This window comes from Cupressus sempervirens, chromosome 3 (assembly GCF_028749045.1).
Source record: "Cupressus sempervirens isolate cs-2001-9-10 chromosome 3, ASM2874904v1, whole genome shotgun sequence".
Lineage (NCBI taxonomy): Eukaryota > Viridiplantae > Streptophyta > Pinopsida > Cupressales > Cupressaceae > Cupressus > Cupressus sempervirens.
The window spans coordinates 725,791,454-725,814,774 of record NC_143120.1 but is presented as its reverse complement, the minus strand read 5'-3'; the positions used below and the strand labels follow the sequence as shown (position 1 = coordinate 725,814,774).

The following is a 23,321-nucleotide window of genomic DNA, read 5'->3' as shown; positions in this document are numbered from 1 at the left end:
CAATCCAATCCAAAAAACCCGTTTTTGGCTATTTTAGCTATTTTCAAGTCATTTTGAATTTGACCCATTTGCTCATTTGCTGACCTTGATCATTTCATCCATTCTCCTTATCCATACCTTGCGTAAAATCCATGTTTTCACATCGTAAGCTTGCCATGGGTCCCCCACATGACAATGTTCATACACTATGGAACTTTCATGTGACAGTTGCGCACGCACACCATTTGGCAATGCCAAGAGAAGTTACACCAGCAAAAGGGAAAGAGACTACTGCTAGATTAAATGACATTCTCAAGTCACTCAATCATCAACTCGAGTTGCTAGATAGAATCTTGGTGCCTGGAACAACATGATGGAGATTGATTTGGACGTCTTGTGTGAGTATGAAGTCATCACATCTATTGAAATGTACCATGATTACGCACATGTGATGACCAACAAAGAGAAGGTTCTACAAGGACTTGTAAAAGATGCAAAGGTAGCATTAGCTAGGATAACTAACCAACAAAGCATGATTAGAAAGGCATTTAAAGGTCTACCATGTGAGATCATCACGGGAGATAACGAACCCAAGAATCAAGAAGATGTTCTCACAGAGTTCACAGAGGCCATCCGCTTACAACTTGAAGTGGATGACTTCAACATCAGTGTATTGGATACATTTGCAAGTTGGATGTATTCATTGAAGAATCTGCAAAATCAAATGGAGATTTGTAATAAAGAGATATCTGGAGCAACAAGTATACTTAGGAAGGTTACAATGATCTCATAACACACCGGTGAACTAGATGCTATAGTTGTATGCAAGCCCCTGTGGAAGTTTGGAGAGATGGTTGATACCATGTGAATGCTTCAAATCATATTTTCATATGCTTTAAGTAGAATAGCAGTAGGAAAGTTACATGTAAAGAGCATCTTTGTTGTAAGTACAGGATAATGTGCACCTGTACAACTAGCTCATGTACTTAAGTTGCAATTGCATTAGGCATGCAACTTTGAATAAAGTCAATATAGTTAGAGAGAGATAAGTCAAGGTGGTTGAGGCTATTCCACATTTTCCTCCACTTTTCTCTCTCCTATTTCTCTATATAAAGAAGAGAGCTTGTTGTAAATAATCATCTTTTGGTAAGGGAAGAAAATGCTTCCAATTTGTATTGTGCACTCTAAGACTTGGTGCTTGGATGTAAATCAAATTGCTTTCAATAAGAAGAGGCAACTTGCTTTCAAACTTTGTGTCGATTCAAGGTGTTATGTGATTACATTTTCTGAATATTGATTGTGAGTTTTGGAGCTTTGACCAAGAGGGATTTGAATTTAATTGTGCAGACTTTGAGCTGCCTATTACATTTAGAGCCGATTTGAACTTTTGAAGATTTTGTGTTGTAGGAGGACAAATTGTAGTTGATAGTAGTGGCTGTAATCACTTAGATTTGAAGACTTTGGGCTTCAATTATAAGTGTTTTTATTAAATTTGAGAGGATTTAGTAAGAGACTTTGTGCCTTACTGGTTGTTCTATTTGAGTCTTTATTCGAGACAAATGTAGGAAACTTGGGTTCTTGTTTTGTTTCACAAAATAAAAAATATAAGTTGTTACCTTTGGTGTTGTTCTTACGTCAATTCCAAAGTCACCGGTATTGTCGTAGCAATAAGACAGTTTTTGTGAAGTTGGAAAGTTATAGTTGTATTAATGTAGATATGCTCTGATACCACTGACGTAGGTACGCTCTGATACCACTGACAAAGGGCCACACCACCCTTACCAACTCATGACAAAGAATGCAACAAGATCTCTCAAGATCCAATCCAAACCCAAGCTAGCCCAGATCCACACTCTGGTAGAAACCTCTGAGATCTCAACTTGTGCTCGCAAGCCACCAAGCAACCTCCTTGTTTCTAAACCGCAGTCACTAGCTCTTCTCACAAACCTAATCCAAGATCCAAGTGTAAATTGCCTCACATTCGGCGCTCTGTCTACACACTCACAACTCCATCACAATCCTACTGTAGACTACCTCACATTCGATGCTCTATCCACAGACTCAGGAAAACTCACTCCTCACTTCCTCCTTCACTTTCACACTTTGAAGCCTTCACCTTCCCAAGCTTCTCCTTCTCGAGCTTCCCCTTCTCAAGCTTCTACTCCTCAAGCTTCTCCTTGACCTTCTCCTTGAGCTTTTACCTTCTTCTCAAGCTTCCCCTTGAGCTTGATTAGAAATGCTCATATGCCTTGCTTAAATAGGCACTTACCACCCAATACATGACTTATCCACAACCTTCTAGAATTCCTCCACAACCTTCTACAACTTCCACAACTTTCTACAATATTCATAACTTTCTAGAATTCTACCCACTCACCTCGATAAATGGAATGACAACCATTTATTTTTTTAATTTTTTTCTATTATACGACCTATGCACCTCAAAAAAAAAAATCCTCTTTTCCTTTTTTTTCTCCTTTTTCCCTTTTTATCTTTTTTTATTGTTTCTTCTAAAATTTTCGTCACTTTCTCTTTCCACAATTTTTTTTTTTTTTTCAATGTTTTTTCCAACTTTTTTTTTTTTCCCCCAATAATTTTCCCATGCAAGATGCTCCTGCATCATGTATGCAAATCATTCTTGAAAAAAGAGGAATTGATCAAGAGAGCCATCCTTTTTGTAATTTTAGTTAAGTTCCCATTGAAGCCACCTACAGTAAGAAGGGAGCCTCCCTTGTTGCTAAGAGGAGAGAGAAATTCATGAAATGTTGCCTAAAGTCACAATTTTTTAAGTCCTGGTTAGTGATGTACAAAATTTTTAGCCAATAGTTTTTGGCGACTTTATTGGGGACATGATGCTCATTTGAGAGCCTCACATTTTTGTTTGAAGCATACCCGTTTCATTTTTCATTGTAAATATTCTTGTAATTTGATTTCTTGTAGTTGTTTCAAGCTTTTACCAAGGACATGTAGGTGGCTCAAAGTCCTTGGGGAAATGCTTTTGGTCCATTGTTTCTAGCTCTACCTCTACATGCTCTTCCTGATGGCTCGCAATTTTTTTTCCCCAAGTTCTTTGGTGATGGGCAAGATCCCGATGAACATATTGCTGCCTTCTATATCACATGTGGTGTTCATGGTGTTGGATACGAAGATGTGTTTGTAAGGTTGTTAGTGGGACCTCTCCAAGGTGTGGCTATTGATTGGTTTTACCACTTACCACCATGTATTGTCACAAGTTGGGCTACTCTGATAGCCAAGTTTGAAGAACGATTAAAACCTCCTTAAGATTTCTCTAAGTTTCATTAAAGTCATTTAATTACTTTATAAAAAATTAATCTAAGTTGTCCTGAAATTTGATATAATTTGACAACTTAAAACTTATTTATTTAATTCATTTCTAGTGTTCAAAAAAGGGGAGATTACATGAACCTAGCTTAGGAATAGACCTGTTAATGCTAGACTAGTTGGAGAATAACTATAAGCTATGAATGAGCCTCTCAATATTCTCTAATGGCACAACTTTGTGACTCTTCGTTTTCCTTCTGCCTATCTCGCGGTATTTGTTTCATTTGTTTCTTTATTATCCCCCTTTAAATTAAAAACAACTTAATTTTTTTAAAGTTGTATTAAAGTCATTTTAGTACTTTATTAAACAATTAAACTAAGTTGTCATTGAATTTGATATAATTTGACAACTTAAAACTTAATTATTTAATTGATTTCTAATCTCCCAAAAAGGGGACATTAAACAAACCAAGCTCAAAACTGCACCTATTAGTGCTAGATTAGCTGGACAATGGTCACCAAAACCCTAAGAGTTCCCTATCCCTAACTCATTAGCTTAGAAGAACTTACTACATAAGCTAATAGCCATCATTCTATTAGTTCTTAGGAAAGGGACTTTACAGTCGGGTCTTTGTCATCAAGCTTCGAGGCCCATTGCAATAAAACAGATTAAAAAACCTTATGAAAATTGAGCCTTCAGCATATTTAATCAGCAGCTACATCTATTTTTATTATTGACTAAGCTATATTTAGTCTTTGTTTGTAATGGAGGAGTTGCATTTAGCAGTTTTTGTAATAGCTGGTTGAGTTTATTAATTATTTTTTTATCAAGTTCCCAATTTAGATCATTTGTTGGATCTCGTACTCCATTTACTATTCTTTTTTATGTCAAAAATTCAACCCAGCTGTTCCAAAAGCTTCTTTTTTGGCAAAATATAGGAATTCTTATTCTTTATTTCATTTATTCTAGGTGGAGGCAATTGTGCGTAAGAGGTATGGCATAGAAAGTTGCAGGATATTCAAACTCTTAGCTATGAAGGGTCAGCTTGAGCAAAAACAGGTATTTTTGCAGAATGGCTGAAGTGCATGATGTCCACGCTTTTTCTTTTAACTTGAAATGCATAAATGTATACCATGCTCCATAAAAGTTCTAATTTTTTTTTATCATTTTATATAAGTGATTGTTACCCCGACATGCTTTAGAATGCAGTCACAAATGTCGTATGCTTCTTTTTTTTTGGTTGCCTCTATCTGAATATATAATAAAGATACTGATAGTAGATGCATTAATGATATAGAGGCAAACCAACATTTATTTTGTAAAATTGATATTAGATTAGGTGCATGATCTTGACACATGATCTCAATTTTGATTCTCCCCTTTGTTGATTTTATCACGAGCTATTTTTAAATTTCACGTTTATGGTTTTCTTATTAGTGTATGCCATTGTACAACTTTTCTTTAGTGTTCACTTCGAACTTCCTTTCAAACTAATCTAACATTCTCATATATTGGGGCGCAACAAGTTTACTAATGTTCTTTTGTAACTATGCTTTTGTATTTTTGAACTTTTGTCTATGTGAATCTGGTTGTCTAACATCCAAAATATGTTGGAAGAGAATTTGGCATGCTATAGACAATAGAACCAAATTCGGGATTAGATTGAAATCGGCAAGGCCTCCTCAAATCGTGAATCGCCTATGAATTGGCCACGAACTGGCAAAGTGAAAAAATCGTTGAAATCTAAAGATTTTAACAATTAAAAACTTATTTCATGCACCCTTTATTGAATATAACTTAAACACACTAACATCATCAAATAAAAGCTATCATACATAAACAAGAAACATAAATGATAAATCCATCACATACGTAAAATGTAAATTGTAGCTTAAGTAAATAGAAATTGATAATATGATATATGATATATCTGATGATCTAATGAAAGGTTTTAAGTGTTGCATATGATTGAAAGAGGTTTAGGAGGCTCTAATTAATTTCTAAGAATATTGGAGTTCATGGTATGTTCGGTCAAGGAAGGTATTCTTAAAGTTATTTGTAACTATATATTTGATGTGTGTCCAAAACACCCATATCTGCTGATCGAACAATAAAAAATGTAAATAATCATAACTCATAATTGAGATGCAACCAAAATAAAGAAATTGACAAAAAAAATTGGTTTTTTTATGTTTATTTAGTTTTGCAAAATCATGAGGGACATCTTGGCAATTTAGGCAAAAATCTCCTAAATCGGCGATTCAAACAATTTATGCCTCGAAAATTGTTTGGGCGATTCAACGAGTTAGGAAAAATCAGGAGGATCAAGTCGAATCGCCGAATTGCCAGAATCAGACGAATCGTGGTGATTCTTGTTACTTTGCTATAGATGATGGTCTGAAATAACGTTTATCATTTTATTAAGGTTAAATATTTATATTATGAATAACTCTTTATTGGGGGATTTTGTTGAGATTTATGTGCTAATAACTAAAGTATCAAGTTTTCGTGGTTAATATTGCATGTATTAGAGTTTACAAACTCAAACTTGATTTGGACTTGGAAAACCAAAAATTTGAGACTTCGCAAAAGCTCAATGAGTACTTAGCTAAGCTCAACAACTAGAAGATGCTTGAAATTTTGGGGAAAAAAAACATATATTTTTGTAAGGGCCCGTTTGGTTGCTGGAATACAACCAGAATAGGAATAGGAAATTAGAATATATTTTGTATTTTTTGTTTGGTGTGTCAAATCGGAATTGGGAATAGGAATACATATTCCCTTTTTACCCCTAAAATGAGTATGTGTTGATTCCAAAAAATACTTGTTATTGGAATAGGCCATTCCTATTCTCAATTTGACTTTCTCAATTATATAATTTTTTCGAATCAGTGGTTGCCTGTGTAAGGACTATATCATTTTGGCATAAAGGATAGTTTCTCTATGGGTCGAGTCTGCAATTTTATGGCTACACGAGCATCATGCATGATTGTGGTGAACTGGTTACAAGCAACAACAATCCCATAAATGATTAATTTCAATGAAAGCATATAGTTCATGTGTAATAGTCCATTGAAATAAACACGCATTTTTCATTGAAGATAACATTATGATTTTATCACAACCAAAATAGAAATTTCTAACCTCAATTATTTTTGTTTAGTTTTCTTACCCTATAGAGATTTCCCCAAGCCCTGCAATTAACTAACAATAGAATTGTGAAGCTCTTCACTAGCCCAGGTTGGGAAGATCTATAGATTTACGCATTCGATATCCAACGATTGTTATAATAATGGATGTCAACAAGAATATAAGGACTTCGTAACCAAATTTACTCTTGATGGATGTGAACACGAGTATAAGAACTTTGTAATCAAATCTAGTCTTGATGGATGTCAATAGGAATGGATGTTGAAGTTCTCTTTAACAGGTCCATCGATTAGTATGAGCAGCGTTGAGTAAAGTCTGAATGTGGATTGAATGGGTCCACTTCAAATCAGTTGAATTCGAGCAAGGCAATCTTATCTAAGTGTCCTTCAAATGTTCTATAGCAAAGTTGTAAAATGTTAAGCATTCTTGCTATTGTGTGGCTGAATTTTCAATCTGCTCTACCTACCCAAACTGGAGGAGGAATTAGTTCATACACCCTTTTAACTGTACTTAAACTTTTCTCCAAAGCGATTATTGTGAGATTTTTAGGAGATCTAGGCAACTCTTGAAGTAAACTAGAGTGACATGACTTTGGATCCTCGGTCAATTCGCATGCAGATTGAAGACTATAGCTATGGGTTTTTGAATCTTACTCCAATTCTAGTTTTGTACAACCAAAGAAGGGATTAGTTGTATTCCAATCAAATTCTAGGTGAATGTAACAAACAAATTTTTTTAACAGAAAAGAAAAGAACTCAAATCTGTTTTAAAGTAGAAATGAAAGTAATACTTCAACTAACTTCCGAAACATAACATCTTATAATCCATTTCATGAGATATCAACTGAAATAACCATTTCCTAAGCATTCTTTCTATAAAAGTAAAGTAAATTACTGTCATTTTACTATAATGCAAGAGGAAACAAATGCATAGCAGGAATTTAGAAAAAACATACTAAAAACAACTGGTGAGTCTTTAATTGGTTGTGCAAGCCTCGGCTTTCGGATAAGAGGAGGAGCATTGACTTAGGCATAACCTCCCAACAGCGGACCATATTAATCCCCGCACAATCTTTTGAAAAGAAAGACCCTCCCTACCTTAGGGTTAGGTTTGGGGTACCACTAGTCTAGCCATCCGAGTAGTACTAGTGTTTAGAATGTCCACACAGTTATGGACAAACATTTCTAAATAATTGACACTACCAACATCATGTTATCTTAAGAAGGAAAGCAAGCCTATAATGACTTTGGCCTAGGTTTTTGGATGGGTTTTTACTATAATGCAAGAGGAAACAAATGCATAGCAGGAATTTAGAAAAAACATACTAAAAGCAACTGGTGAGTCTTTAATTGGTTGTGCAAGCCTCGGCTTTTGGATAAGAGGAGGAGCATTGACTTAGGCATAACCTCCCAACAGCGGACCATATTAATCCCCACGCAATCTTTTGAAAAGAAAGACCCTCCCTACCTTAGGGTTAGGTTTGGGGTACCACTAGTCTAGCCATCCGAGCAGTACTAGTGTTTAGAATGTCCGCACAGTTATGGACAAACATTTCTAAATAATTGACACTACCGACATCATGTTATCTTAAGAAGGAAAGCAAGCCTATAATGACTTTGGCCTAGGTTTTTGGATGGGTTTTTAATACCTAATCACCACTACTCGACTTGACAACAGGAAAATAATATAAATGGATATGCATGAGCTATTGTATGACAACCTGATGTGTTTTCTTTAAAAAACATAATATCTTTATTGTATCACATTTGATTCTATTTCATGTTCTTGCAGATTTTTCTCTCACCTGTTTACCCTCTTATTTGGCCATACAACTGGGTGAGTCCCAAGTGTTTAAATCTTAGAGTAATCCAACTCGTTTTTGCTGAACCTCAGCTGGTGTAAAGAATATTACAAATTTCAATATGTCATATCACAATCTTCATGACTTAAGAAATGATCTTAATGGGCTTGCAAAAAAATATAATTTGATTATGAAATTCATCAGTAAAACAGAGACGTATGGTCCTATCCTGTACATTTGATCTTGACTAAACATGGGAAGAATAGACTCATCGAATATCTATTCGATATTGCAATTCAAAAGTAATGTATACAATTTCATGGACACATTCCTTACTGTTGTAAATTCAAATGTAATTAAAAATATATGTAACAAATGAATTTTCATAACAAAATAAAGAAGAACTAATATCTGATTTCACATAGAAATGAAAGAGTTTTCTTCAACAAACTTTCGAAAACAAAACATCTTAAATCCTTTTTATGAGACTTTAACTGGTTTAACTACTAACGATTAACTGAAATAAGCATTCAGCTGAAATAACTGAAATAACAATTAACTAAAGTAATTGAAATAGCGATTAACTAAAGTAACTGAAATAACAATTAACTGAAGTAACTGAAATAACGATTTCTTATCTTTCCTTGCATAAAGTAAATACATGATTAGTTGCAAGAGGAATATAAATGTATATCAGCAATGGAAGGAAGAAACATACAAGAAGTAATTGGCGAGTCTTTAACTAGTTGTGCAAACCTTGGCTTTCGGTAAGAGAAGCATTGACTTAGGCTTAAACTCCCAACTTTGGACCATATTCATCCCCACACAATCTATTGAATAGAAGGACCCTCCCTACCCCAAGATCAAGCTTGGGGTACTACTAGTCCAGCCACCTGAGCATTTCCGGTGTTTAGAATGTGTACACAATTATGGACGGACATGTCTGAATAACTGACACTACTAACATCAAGTGATAATAGACAGAAAACATGCCTTTAACGACCTTGGTCAAGGTTTTTGGATGGGTTCAATTACCTAATCACCACCGCCTGACAACAGGGGAACAATAAATATGAACATGCACGAGCTATTAAATGAATTTCCTTTTTAAAATAATATATAATTGTTATGTCATATCTGATTTTGTTTCTGTGTTATTGTAGATTTCTTTATCACCTCTTCACCTCTTCCTTGGCCATACAGTCGGGTCAATCCCTAGTGTTTATATCTCAGAGTAGACCAACTCATTCTGTTGATCTTCAGCTAGTGTATGAATATTACATATTCCAGTGTATAATCAACTTTTATGACTTGAGGGAAATAATCTTAAGACTTGCAACAATACAATTCGATTCCGTCATACAACAGTAAAATTAAGGATGTATAAACTTGTCATGAACAATTGGTCTCGACTCAGCATGGGAATATCTGACTCACTGAGAACCTATTCGGTGATACTAAACAAAGATGAAGCTCAACATTTCATGGAAATATACCTTACTGCTATAAGTACAAATATAGTAGTAATTTGATATATATATATATATATGGAAAACCGACCACATAACTTGGTTGTTTGAAGAAAGAAGAGCCTTGGTTGGACGCTAACAATCCAGTTCCTTCACTGAAGTAATTCCGAATGCACAACTCAGAGTGATTATCAATCATGACTTTCACCTGAGGTAAAAGGAGAAGGAAATGACATGACAAGAACTGCAGAGATAAATCAGAAATAGTGTGGGAAGAGAAAATCAATTCTTGTTCTCAAGTTTCTCACGGCTCCCAAATATATAGAGGCATTCAATATATCAAGGCTTCCAAGAAACCGTAACTCTTAAAGAATGTTTTGCCTTTGTCGACACACATACAATATGCCAAGTGTGCAATTCAGTTTCTAGTAAAGAATTGAATAAATAAGGAAAAGGATTTGAAGGTTATAAATCAAGGATAATTTATAATATATTTATCTACTTGCACGTAGATGTATTTATAAGATGGCATCATATTATATGCTTTATCCAAGGTCGTACCTTTTATTATGTATATCTAAATACATGCTTTATTTGGAAGATTATTTTATCTTCTTGCACATGTATTTAAATGTACGTTTTAGATAGAATCTTGTATAAAAATGATATTATGGTGTCACCTTTATTTCTATATCTATGTGCACGTACATAAATATGTGTTACAATGAAATGATGGAAATGTCAACTATAAGCCGTTAAAGGTATGTACTTTAATTAAGTTAAAATCAGTAATGTTTTTAATATTTATCTAATAGCTCATGGGTGTCCAAATGATTGTACCTTGCTATACAAGTTGCTAGGTCCTTACCAAGATAGTTAGAGGTCATACCTATTGATCAGATTGTATCCCATTTTGTTGATCCCGTTAAACAATGCTTTTCCCCTTTGTCTTCTCCTGTAATCACTTGTGCAACATTTCCTACAATAATAAAAAGTTCCATGATAAATCCATAATAACATTTAATGTAGATATTAACAAGGAATTTAATTATTAACCATAATTCTGAAACCAAGCAACTGCTAACTACTATCATTATCATATGACAAATAATGGATAACGACCATCATCATTAAACAATTAGACAAATAATGACAACACCATTTTCATAAAATACAACGGATATATTTAACTACCCTTTTCACATGATTATGAAAGAAAAATCCATTCAATTCAATGGCTATAATAAATTTAAATTAGGTCAAAATTTGGGATGTAAAAATATATAGCAATTCATGATTGACAAACTTGACCATATAACCTATCTAGTAAATGTAGGCTTGACTTGACTATGTGCACTCGATTCTTCCTGACATGAGCAACTAGAATGCAAAGCTCAAGGGGAAAGTGAATACGACTTGTCCTTGGTCATACGCAGCAAAATAGAATGAGGAAAACGTAGGAGAGCAGAGGTAAAAACGTGCAGAAGAATGATGTTTTTATTCTCCTGACTTGCATAAATAAAGGAGGCATTCAAAAATAACAAAGGCTTCCAAGAAGCCGTAACTCTTGAGTCGTTAAAGTAAAGAAGAATAATTGTCTTCTTGAATCATTGATAACATATGCCATGTGTACATTTCCACCTCTTACAAGGAAATAAATAAATATGGAAGAGAACTCGAAGGTTACAAATCAAAAGGATTATTTATAAACATATACATTTACTTGCGCATATATATATATATATATATATATATATATATATATATATATATACATATATATATATATATATATATATATATATATATATATATATATATAAAATTAAGATGGCATCATATTTAATGTTTATCCAAGGTTGTGCCTATTAAGTATGTATACCTAAATACATGTTTTACCTGGAAGATTATTTTATGTTCTTATCCACTCACGGTGTACACACATTTAAATGTACGTATTTTAATAGATATAATCTTGTATAAAATAATACTATGGTGTCTCCTTATTTTTACATCTATGTGCACATACATAAATATGTATTATATTGAAGTGATGAAAATGTCAACCATAAACCATTTGAGTTATGTACTTTAATTAGGTTAAATTGATTAATGTTTATCTAGTAGCTAATGCATGTCCAATGATTGTATCATGTTATACAAGTTGTTAGGTCCTTACCAAGATAGTTAGACATACATGACCAGATAATTGGACTAAGGTAGTACCCCATTCCGTAGATCTCGTTAAGCAATGCTTCTTCCCTTTGTTTGCACCTACAATCACCCATGCAACATTTTCCACAATAATAAGTTCCATGATAAATCCATAATAACATTTAACATTGATATTAGCAAGGAATTTAGTTAATAACCATAATTCTGAAACCAAGCAATTGCTAACTACTATCATCATCATATGACAAATAACGGATAACGACCATCATTATTAAACAGTTAGACAAAATAATTGATGACAAACAATTTCATAGGATACAATGGTCATATTTAACTACCCTTTTCACATGAATAGGAAAGAAAAATCCATTCAACTCAACGGCTGTAATAATTTAAATTAGGTCAAAATTTGGGATGTAGCATACCCTTCCCCTTATGTTTTCACCTTCCTCGATGAATATCACAACAAAACTTAAAAATAATATCTATCAAAATCATTACAGTTATAAAACAACTGAAAATAAAAGTTCAGGCTCTAGCCTTGGAGAGAACATGGGGGTATTTTTGGAAAATTTCATTATAATCTTCCCAAGCAGCATTATCTTCTGCATATTGATCCCACTGGACCTTGCATTGAGTCACATCTCAATTTTACAAGCGTAGCTTACACACCTTGAGTATTCTAAGTGGTTCTATTTCCACCACCCTTGGATCTCGTACCTACAGTAGGTTCCAATGAATTATATGATCATGATGAGTGATTTATTTATTAAGATATGACACATGAAAGACATCATGCATCCTTGCAAGAGCTGGTGGTAGGGCAATTCTGTAGGCCACCGAGTTCATGATTCCCAATGTTTCAAAAGGTCCCGCATACCTTGGAGCCAACTTGGCATTCTTACTAAACTTGATGGTACTCTTTTGAGGTTTTACTTTTAACAATACCTTTTTTCCCACTGAGAATTCTCTAGGTGTCCTTTTTGCATCTGCATAACTTTTCTGTCTATTGTTGGCTTCTTTTAATCTTTGACGAATTTGTATTACATGTTCTTCCATCTCTTTGAGCATTTCAGGTCCAACAATTATTTTGCCCTCTACTTGATTCTAGCTTACAGAAGTTCTACATTTGCGACCATATAGAGCCTCAAGGGAGCCATTTTAATGTTGGATTCATAGAAATTATTATAAGAAAATTCTACCAAGGGTAGATACATTTCCCACTGGTACTGCCAATCCATATAGTAAACTCTTAAGAGATCCTCCAAAAAGTGGTTTACTCTTTCTTTTTGACAATCAATCTCGGGATGATAAGCTGAGCTGATATTTAGCTTAGTTCCCAAAGCCGAAAATAATGTTTGCCAAAATTTGGAGGTTATCTTGGCATCCCTGTCTAAGATAATTTTCTCTAGAACTCCATGTAGTCTAAAAATCTCCTTTATGAATTTATGAGTGATTTCCAATGCTTCATCGGTATGAAGTGAGCAACTTTAGTCAACCTATCCACCACTACTAAGATGGTGTTGTGTCTATTGCATGTCATAGGTAATCCTTGTACAAAATCCATGGAAATTATCTATCATTTCCACTTTGGTACTTTGTTTGGGTGCAAAAGACTAGTTGGGTAACGATGTTCAGCTTTTACTCTTTGGTCTTCCAGGCATCCTGCCACAAAATTTGTTATTTCTCTTTAAATTCCCTTCCAAAAATATAGTTTTTTTTATATCTGACAACATTTTAGTCACTCCAGGGTGTCTTGAATAAGGAGCTGAATGAGATTCCTCTAGAATCACTCTTCGAAGTTTAGGTTTGTTGGGTATATAAATCCTGTCATGATATCTTAACAATTCATCCTTTTCTATCCTAAATTCTGAATACTTGGATCTTGTGGGTCTTTGATAAGAGCTTGGCTGATCTTTGCATACAATTCAGCATGCTGTAGATGTTGTAGTACCTGATCTTTTAATCTGAAATTTATGACAGCCATCGGGGAAATATTTCTCCTTCTGCTTAAGGCATCTGTCACCTTGTTTTCCTTACCCTTAATATAATTAATATCAAATTCGTAATCTGTTAGAAATTCCAACCATCTCCTCTGTCTAGCGTTAAGGTTGGGTTGAGTAAAGATATATTATAGACCATGATGATCGGATCGAAGATCGAAAGGTTGCCCAATCAAGTAGTGTCTCCACATTTGGAGGGCATGTACTATAGTTGCTAGTTCTAGATCACGAGGAGCGTAATTCTGCTTGTAATTCTTTAACTTCCTTGACTCATATGCAATTACCTCCTCATCCTGCATTAGCACACCTCCTACTCCTTCCCCTGATGCATTAGTTATGACTACAAATTTCTTCTATGGGTCGGGCACTCTTAGTATAGGTGTAGTAGTTAATTTTTCTTCCAAATACTTGAAGGCTGATTGACATTTTTCAGTCCATAAAAATTTATCTCCCTTCCTCTGAAGTGAAGTGATTGGGTGTGCTATCTTGGAGAAATTTTTGACAAACTTTCTATAGAATCCTTCCAATCCCATGAAACTCCCGACTTTTGTTACATTCTTAGGTGTAGGTCATTCCTTAATTGCTTTAATTTTTTATGGGTTTGCAGCTATTCCTTGGGCTGATATAATATGTCCTAAATAGTGGATTTCTTTATGATAAAAAGCGCATTTAGACAATTTTTCATATAATTTATGTTCTTTCAGCCTTCATAGGAATTTTTCTAGATGCTCTTGATGTTCTTTTTTGTTTCTCGAGTAGATTAGGTTATCATCTATGAAGACTAGTACAAACTTATTTAGACAATCTTGGAATATGCTATTCATCAAATTCATAAAAGTTGCTAGAGCATTGGTTAACCCGAAGGGTAATATCGTGAACTCATAGTGCCATATCTAGTTTTGAATGCAGTTTTGTGAATGTCTTCATCCTTGATGCAGAGCTAGTGATATCTTGACCTTAAATCAATCTTTGGGAATATTGTAGTGCCTTTCATTTGATCAAAAAGGTCATCTATTCTAGGAAGTGGGTATCGGTTCTTGATGGTGACCTTATTGAGCATTCTATAATCTATGCATAATCTCATAGTCCTGTCCTTTCTAACGAACAATATTGGGGCTCCCCATGGTGAAACACTGGGCTGAATGAGTTTCTTGTTTAACATATCCTGCAACTACAATTACAACTCCATTAATTTTGTGGTGGTCATCCAATAAGGAGCTTGAGAAATTGGTTCCGCTCTTGGTACTAAATCTATGGTAAAATCAAAAACTTGTGATTGAGGTAATCCGAGAAGTTCTTCGGGAAACACATCCTGATATTTCTTTAGGTAAGGGTACTTCTCTTCGAAAGCTTCTTTCATTTTTCTCTTTTTTCCTCGTTTCCATGTGGGGCATCCATTGTTTCTCTCAAATCTTCATTCCCTATTGCAAAGATCTCAGAACCTTTTCTTTCACATTTCTTGAGTTGCATGGTGGATATCCGTTTTGATTTAATTTCATGTATAACCCCCTTAATGCTTATAGGTTTGCCTTGGTCATCCAAACAGTCTACAGTTTTTGCAAGAGAATCAACCTTGGCCTTATGCTCACTGCGTCAATTAATGCTTATAGTAATGTTGTAAGACCCAAGAGGTGCTACATACAAGTTCAATTCAGTGGAGAAATTTGGAAAATCAACACGAGCCTCAAACAGACACTGCTCTATCTTAGCCCTTGACTGGTTTTGCATACTCGACAGTCCATGGTTTTGCCATAAAACTAGATCTCTTTGGAAATCTACTTAATAATTTAGGTGATATAAAGCATTCAGGAGCTCCAGTATCAATTAATATAAAAATAGGGTTCTCGTAGATCTTACCCAGAGTTTCAATCAAACCTATCTGTTGTTCTGCTTGTTGATTGTCAAGTACTACGTGAATACTTTGTTGATAAACATGTTGCTGTGGTGGAAAGGGTGGCCGGAGTGGCTAATTGGTGTTGGTCTTAACAGGGCATTTATTAGCATAATGATCTCCTTTGCAAGTGTAGCATCCTAAAGGTGGCCCCTTTTTTTACTATCCTTGCTATTCCTATTTGTATTGGGATTACTTCTAAAATCCTTGATACCATTCCATTTTGGTTCTGGCTTGTTAAATTTATAATCCTTAAATTGCTTTTTTTTGGATCCAGTATCTGCACCTTCTGTATTCCAGTTTGTTTTTCTTGCGTTATCCAGGATGGAATCATCTCTCTTGATATTATATTCCTGACGGACAACCTTTTCTAGAGCTTCTTCCATGGTTCAAGGAGTGAGAACATCAACTGCCCCTCCAATCCTATTATTCAATTGCATGATAAATTCCTTCACTTTTAGGTTCTTATCCTGTTGGTATAGTGGTACATATTTTAGTAGTCGGGTGAATTTCTCCCAATACTTATGTACGGTCATATCTCCTTGCTTAAGATTTTGGAAATTCAGTAGCTTTTGGTCATAGAAGGTTTGGGGTAACCATCGGTTCTTAAAGATGGTTACAAACTTTTCACAGGTAATCTCAGTTGTTTTAATGTTTAGTTCAACCTTGGTGTTTCCCCACCATGTAGCAGCTTGTTCGGTAAAGTGGTATATTCCCAAAACTGCTTTTGAGGTCTCTGAAAAATTCCTAATTTCAAAATATTGTTCCATTTCCGTTAACCAGGCCTTTGCATCCTCTCCGGATTCAAAACTAGGAAACTTGGGTGGTTTGCTCTTCTTAATATCTGTAGGTCACTTATTATTTCAAGTTTCTTTTGTTTTTCAGTTTGGGTAGGTGGAGCTTGAGGGGTTTTCTCGTTTTGTTCAAAGATTTATGTTCTTGTTCCGAGAGGGGGCGAGGATTGCATTTATTCTTGGTTTTGCCCCATCTGGGTTACCATTTCATTCATTCTTTTTTCCATACTATGTTACTTCAATTGCGTTTCTTGCAAAATCTAAAGTAATAGATCATTAGAAGATTGTGGGTTATTTTCATGGACCATGTCATGGCCTGCAACGTTCTCATCGCTGCTCATATTTCTTACTGGTTTAACTTGAAATTTTTCCAGATTCTTATGTCAATTTGTTGTTTTTATTTATTTATTTTTCAACATGATTTCTACAAGATAAAAGAGATTGCGAGTAGATAAAACACATGAATAAACCAATTTATTTAATCAATTTTTAATACTTCTATGATGCATTTACAACAACCTTTATTTACAAAAAATTCCTCCTTAGAGGATATTTACATTATAGATTCAGTTATTTTGAATTTTCTTTATTTTCAGCATTCAGTTCAGTTTCAGGCTTGTACATATCTCACACCATCCAAGATCTATGGAGGGGCATAAGAGATTTGGCTTGGTGGGCGTTCCAAATTTGTATCAGTTTGTTTCTATAAGTTGCTTTACTGGTAGGAGTCCACTTGACTCTTTCCTTCCTCATTCATTGCAAAGCCTGTTTTAGGGTTTCATTGCTCTGAGGTATGGAACAACAAGTGTAATTGTAGTTCAGAATGTTCCTAATCAAGTATAAAAAGATGAGATGTCGCGCTTACTTGCGAGGTGTTTTACGTACTTGCATCCTGTACATTTAATCTAAGAAAATCTCAGGTTTACTAATCCTTACTTAGGTAGTGTGCCCAAGGTTCAATGTCGAACTAGGCTCTGATATCATATCTAACAAACAAATTTTCTTAACAGAAAAGAAAAGAACTAAAATCTATTTTTAAGTAGAAATAAAAATAATACTTAAACTAACTTTCAAAACATAACATCTTATAATCCATTTCATGAGATATCAAATAAAAGAACAATTAATTGAAATAACCATTTCCTAATCATTCTTTGTATACAAGTAAAGTAAATTGTTGCCATTTTACTATAATGCAAGAGGAAACAAATGCATAGCAGGGATTTAGAAAGAACGTACTAAAAGTAAATGGTGAGTCTTTAACTAGTTGTGCAAGCCTTAACTCTCGGATAAGAGGAGAAGCATTGACTTAGGTTTAACCTCCCAACCGTGGATCATAGTCATCCCCACACAATCTTTTGAAAAGAAAGACCCTCCCTACCCCGAGGCTAGGCTTGGGGTACCACTAGTCTAGTCATCCGAGCAATACTGGTGTTTATAATGTCTGAACACTTATGAATGGACATGTCTGAATTACTGACACTATCAACATAATGTGATCTTAAGAAGGCAAACATGCCTTTAACAACCTTGGCCGAGGTTTTTGGATGAGTTTTTAATACCCGATCACCACCGCTTGACTTGACAATAGGAAAACAATATAAATGGACATGCATGAGCTATTAAGTGTTTTCTTTAAAAAAATATATATATCTTTATTGTATCACATTTGATTCTATTTCATGTTCTTGCAGATTTTCTCTCACCTCTTCACTCTCTTCTTTGGCCATACAGCTGGGTGAGTCCTAGGTGTTGAAATCTTAGAGTAATCCAACCCTTTTCTGCTGAACCTTGGTGTAAAGAATATTACAAATTTCAGTATGTCATATTACAGTCTTCATGACTTAAGAAATGATCTTAATGGGCTTGCAAGGAAATATAATTTGATAATTAAATTCATTAGTAAAATAGAGACATATGGACCTATCCTGTACATTTGATCTTGACTCAACATGGGAAGAATAGACTCATCGAATATCTATTCGATAGTGCGATTCAAAAGTAATGTACATAATTTCATGAACACATTCCTTACTGCTGTAAATTCGAATGTAACTAAAAATATATAGCAATTCGTGACTGGAAAAGCTGACCACATAACTTGTCTGGTAAACATAGGCTTGACATGACTATGTGCAATCGATTCTTCTTGATGTGAGCAACCAGAATGCAAAGCTCAGGGGGAAAGTGAATACGACTTGTCCTTGATCATACATAGCAAAATAGAATGAGGAAAACTTAGAAGACCAGAGGTAAAAACGTGCAGAAGAATGATGTTTTGGTTCTCCCAACTTGCATAAATAAAGGAGGCATTAACAAATAACAAAGTCTTCCAAGAAGCCGTAACTCTTGAGCCGTTAAAGTAAAGAAGAAGAATTGTCTTCTTGAATCACCGATAACATATACCAAGTGTACATATTTGCCTCTTATAAGGAAATAAATAAATAAATATGGAAGAGAACTCGAAGGTTACAAATCAGAAGGATAATTTATAAACATATACATTTACTTGCACATATATATTTTTTATTAAGATGGCATCATATTTAACGTTTATCCAAGGTTGTACCTATTAAGTATGTATATCTAAATACATGTTTTAATACATGTTTTACCTGGAAGATTATTTTATCTTCTTAACCACTCACTATGTACACACATTTAAATGTACGTATTTTAATAGATATAATCTTGTATAAAATAATACTATGTTGTCACCTTATTTTTACATCTATGTACACGTACATAAATATGTATTATATTGAAGTGATGAAAATGCCAACCATAAAACATTTGAGGTATGTTCTTTGATTAGGTTAAACTGATTAATGTTTTTTATGTTTATCTAATAGCTCATGCGTGTCCAATGATTGTATACTATTATACAAGTCGCTAGGTCCTTACCAAGATGGTTAGAGCACATACATGTCGACTAGATAATTGGACTAAGGCGGTACCCCATTCCGTAGATCCTGTTAAGCAATGCTTCTCCCCTTCGTCTGCTCCTGCAATCACCCGTGCAACATTTTCCACAATAATAACAAGTTCCATGATAAATCCATAATAACATTTAACATTGATATTAGCAAGGAATTTAGTTAATAACCATAAAACTATTGTCATCATCATATGACAAATAATGGATAACGACTATCATCATTAAGTAGTTAGACAAAATAATTATAGACAAACAGTTTCATAGGATACAACGGTTATATTTAACTACCCTTTTCACATGAATAGGAAAAAAAAATCCATTCAATCCAACGGCTATAATAATTTAAATTAGGTCAAAATTTGGAATATAATAGTGAGCCAAACAGGATTGGATTTTCCATTTGCCATTCCCATTCCTCATTTTCAATCCCATTTCCATTTTCATTTCTAATTTCCAATTCCTATGCCGGCAACCAAATGGGCCCTAAATAAATCTAAAAATATATTAAATGAGTTTGGTGGGGTTTGTGGGTAGTGTTGTGCATGGGTACTAAAGGCAATACACATATAAGTATTTTCATATGTAATGTCCCCAATTTAGCAGGCTTTCGGAGTGTGGGTTTGTCAGTTCATTATTGCAACCCTCCTGAGCTGATGTCTGGTTCTGGGGTCTTTGTCGTGAGATTGTTATTTTTGGACCTACTATTTTTAGTAAGTCACTTTGGCTTAGTTGCTATTTTTGGATTGAGCAGTTCAGAAAGGATGGTCTTCTGATATTGGATATTTGGTCTCTCTCTGGGATTTCTTTATTAAAGTCTTTAATTGGTGAACATGTTGGCTTATTGATTATTTAATTCACATTTAATAATCATAGTACTTTATATTATAAGTGACATAACTTTATATTATAAAGTTGCCTTTTAAGTGAAAAGTGTGAGAGTGAAGCTGGATGGCTCAATTAGTATTATAAATTCAGCTTTTTGATGGGGAGAGATCATTTTGAATATTATATTTTATTTGCTCATATCATTTGGTTGAGAGTTTGAAGAATTTTTCTAAGTTTTTCATTGATAATTGTGCTGAGGTAAACAATTATCAAATCCTCCTACTGTGTTTACTATGGCTTGGAGGTTGGTGAAAAATATCTGAAGTGAGAAGAGTAACAATCTTGCTGGGAATTCACATTGGATTGTGAAGTTTTCTTTCTTTCACAATATTGCTGGTCAAGGCTTTAACGTGAGTTGGGCAAATTCAAGTGTTTGGACAGCAGCACTTGGGCACTCAATCCTATGTCTGATTTGAACGCTTGTAGGGGAGTTAGCGTGGCATATGTTGGTTTGGTGTAATACTATAGCAGCCGGTGTTGGAGGTACTGGAGGTCATGTCTCTGCATATTCCCTTGCTCACCGTTTATCCTCACAACAAACATCTTAGCCATCAACATCCCAAAGTGCAATACCTTCTAACAACTAAGGTTGATGTTGGTGAGCCAACGTGTGGAACATTGAAGGATAATTATGGGTTACGGCTTGGCAATTCAAACTGCAAATAAGGTGCTCCTTTAACAATTTGTATTTCAGTTTGTTGATTTCAATAATAAAGGATTACAAGGATTTAAACCAGTTACAATCTAATTTTATGTATCATTTCAAACAACTTCTTGAAATTGTTGACACTCATTAATAAGGCAAAATACACAAAATAAAAATAAAAATCAGAAAACATTCACATATTGCAAGACAACAAATTGTGTATCATTGGGAGCCAGTTCGGTTCTTTTTAGTGGTATCAGAGCAATTTCCTTCCAGCTTGCAGGAATTGGGCTCAGAATTTTTAGAGGATTATTTCTGTTATTCTGCATCTTCAAATATGGATGGTGATCGAAGGTTTGTGCTAGGCATGCACTACACCCGATGGGATCCGAATGTACCTCCCGGAGAGGGAGAGTCGGAGATTCAGTTTGGCTCGGTGGGTAGTCCAGGTGGTTCTAGTGGCATCGGGCAATGAGCTACATATGCTCAAATTGATAGAGATGCCTTGCAGGCATTTAGGAATATTGCAGTCGGGCAATAGCAGGTGACAGGTGTTCTCCTACAGTTATCTAATACCTTGCAACAGTTAGCTTTTCCTGGGATCAGGGTAGAGAGAGAGAGATTGAGATGTTTGTATTGGTTCCCATAGGTCACATGTGGATACGGGGCCTAGGGTTGATGACAGGCATAGGATTGAGGATCATGTCAAGATGGATGACAAGGTGGACATGACATGCTATATTGGTGCTCAGGATAGGCCACAGAGACCCACCTTCATGAGACTTGAATTAGATGCAATTAGCACTACTTCTGATGCTGCTCCATTTGTACCTATTATGTGTTAATTTGTAGCTTTAGTCGGATTGATTCGATCATGAGATACATTGTTGATGGTAAATCATCATTTAGACAAATTTCCTTCTATATATATATATGTATGTATATATGATTATTTATATATTATTGTTAGTATATTATTATTATTATGTAATGATGATTAACCTTAGAGACATGTCTCTTCATGAGACATTTCTCCTCTCATATTTATAAGTCTTCAAATCTGCACCTGGAATACAGCAATGAAAATGGCAATGTTATTCCATTTGCAGAAAATGATCTTTAATACCTCAACATGGTATTAGAGCGCCAAGCTGCACATGGAAAGGAATTTAAAGAAGAATTATTCACTAGCAAGCAGACCATAAAATAATATCTGATATGATATCTTGGATGATAGAGACAGTATGAAATTATATATATGCAGTGAGAAATCTCCATTGATGTGGAACATAACTCAGAATTAATAGAATATATCTAACGTCAAATGGAACAACTCCTAGGATTAGGAAATGATACATATTCCATGAGGGAATCAGAGTACAGGAGAATCAAACAAAGCATAAATGAGGAGGAAGACTATCGGTGGATATCCCAGGAAGAGTTTGATTGCTCATGTTAGAAACCTTTGTGATTTCTTTTGAGAGTGTGTTTATGTTGCCATATATGCTCTTGATGTCAAGATTAGATTGGAAATGAGTGAAAGGAATAACTGGTATATATTTGGTAAGTATAAAAAAAATGCTCACTGAATAGGTATAAATTTAAAAATAGTGTTTCCTATTATATTCACACAGCATCTATTGCTTCAGACCATTTCAAGTGAAAGAAGGGTGTTAGTTATAGCTGAGAATGGATATGGTGCCATCTGCATCAATAAAATCTGCATGAATTTAAATCCACGTAAACTGATAAGCATTTCATACAAATATTTCACTAATATAAACTTGGTATATATCTGAGAAATATGTCACAGAATTTAATATACTGTCAGTTTCAAAAAGAAGAGCATGTATTTATGTGAATTCTTCAGAAGATCATGACAAGTTCATAATTCTCTTTTGAAAACACAATGTTGATTGATTAGTATCAACCTTTAGTAGAAGTATAATATCATATCCCCATTTTAAGATAGAAAATTAGTAATAATTAGATAATACAATGTTATTAAATAAATAATAAAGTTATATTAAAACTAATACTAAAATATAAAACAAGGAAACAATAATTATTTAATCTATATTATTAATAAAATAATATTTAGTATAGGCAAGAGCCTACAACACAACAGTAAATTATGAGCCTCTTATTTCAGAGGTCTTGGGTTTGAATCTACACAAACTAAATAAATAATAATAATTAATTACACATAATAATAATGAATCTTGGCTTCGGCCTCTTACCGATCAAAAAAATAATATTTAGTATGATATTTTAAATAAATAAAAAAATGATAAAATTTAATAATAA

At 34.3% G+C, this 23,321-nt stretch overlaps 1 protein-coding gene across 1 annotated transcript in view; it reads left to right on the top strand.

Moving 5' to 3' along the window:
- Positions 1-23,321, top strand: part of LOC149568828 (RNA polymerase III subunit RPC82 family protein) — a 315,995-nt gene that overhangs the window by 227,820 nt on the left and 64,854 nt on the right. The window contains exon 11 of the mRNA XM_089821705.1: positions 4,232-4,321. Within this exon, the coding sequence (XP_089677831.1) occupies positions 4,232-4,321 (90 nt within the window). The remainder of the gene's footprint in view (positions 1-4,231; positions 4,322-23,321) is intronic.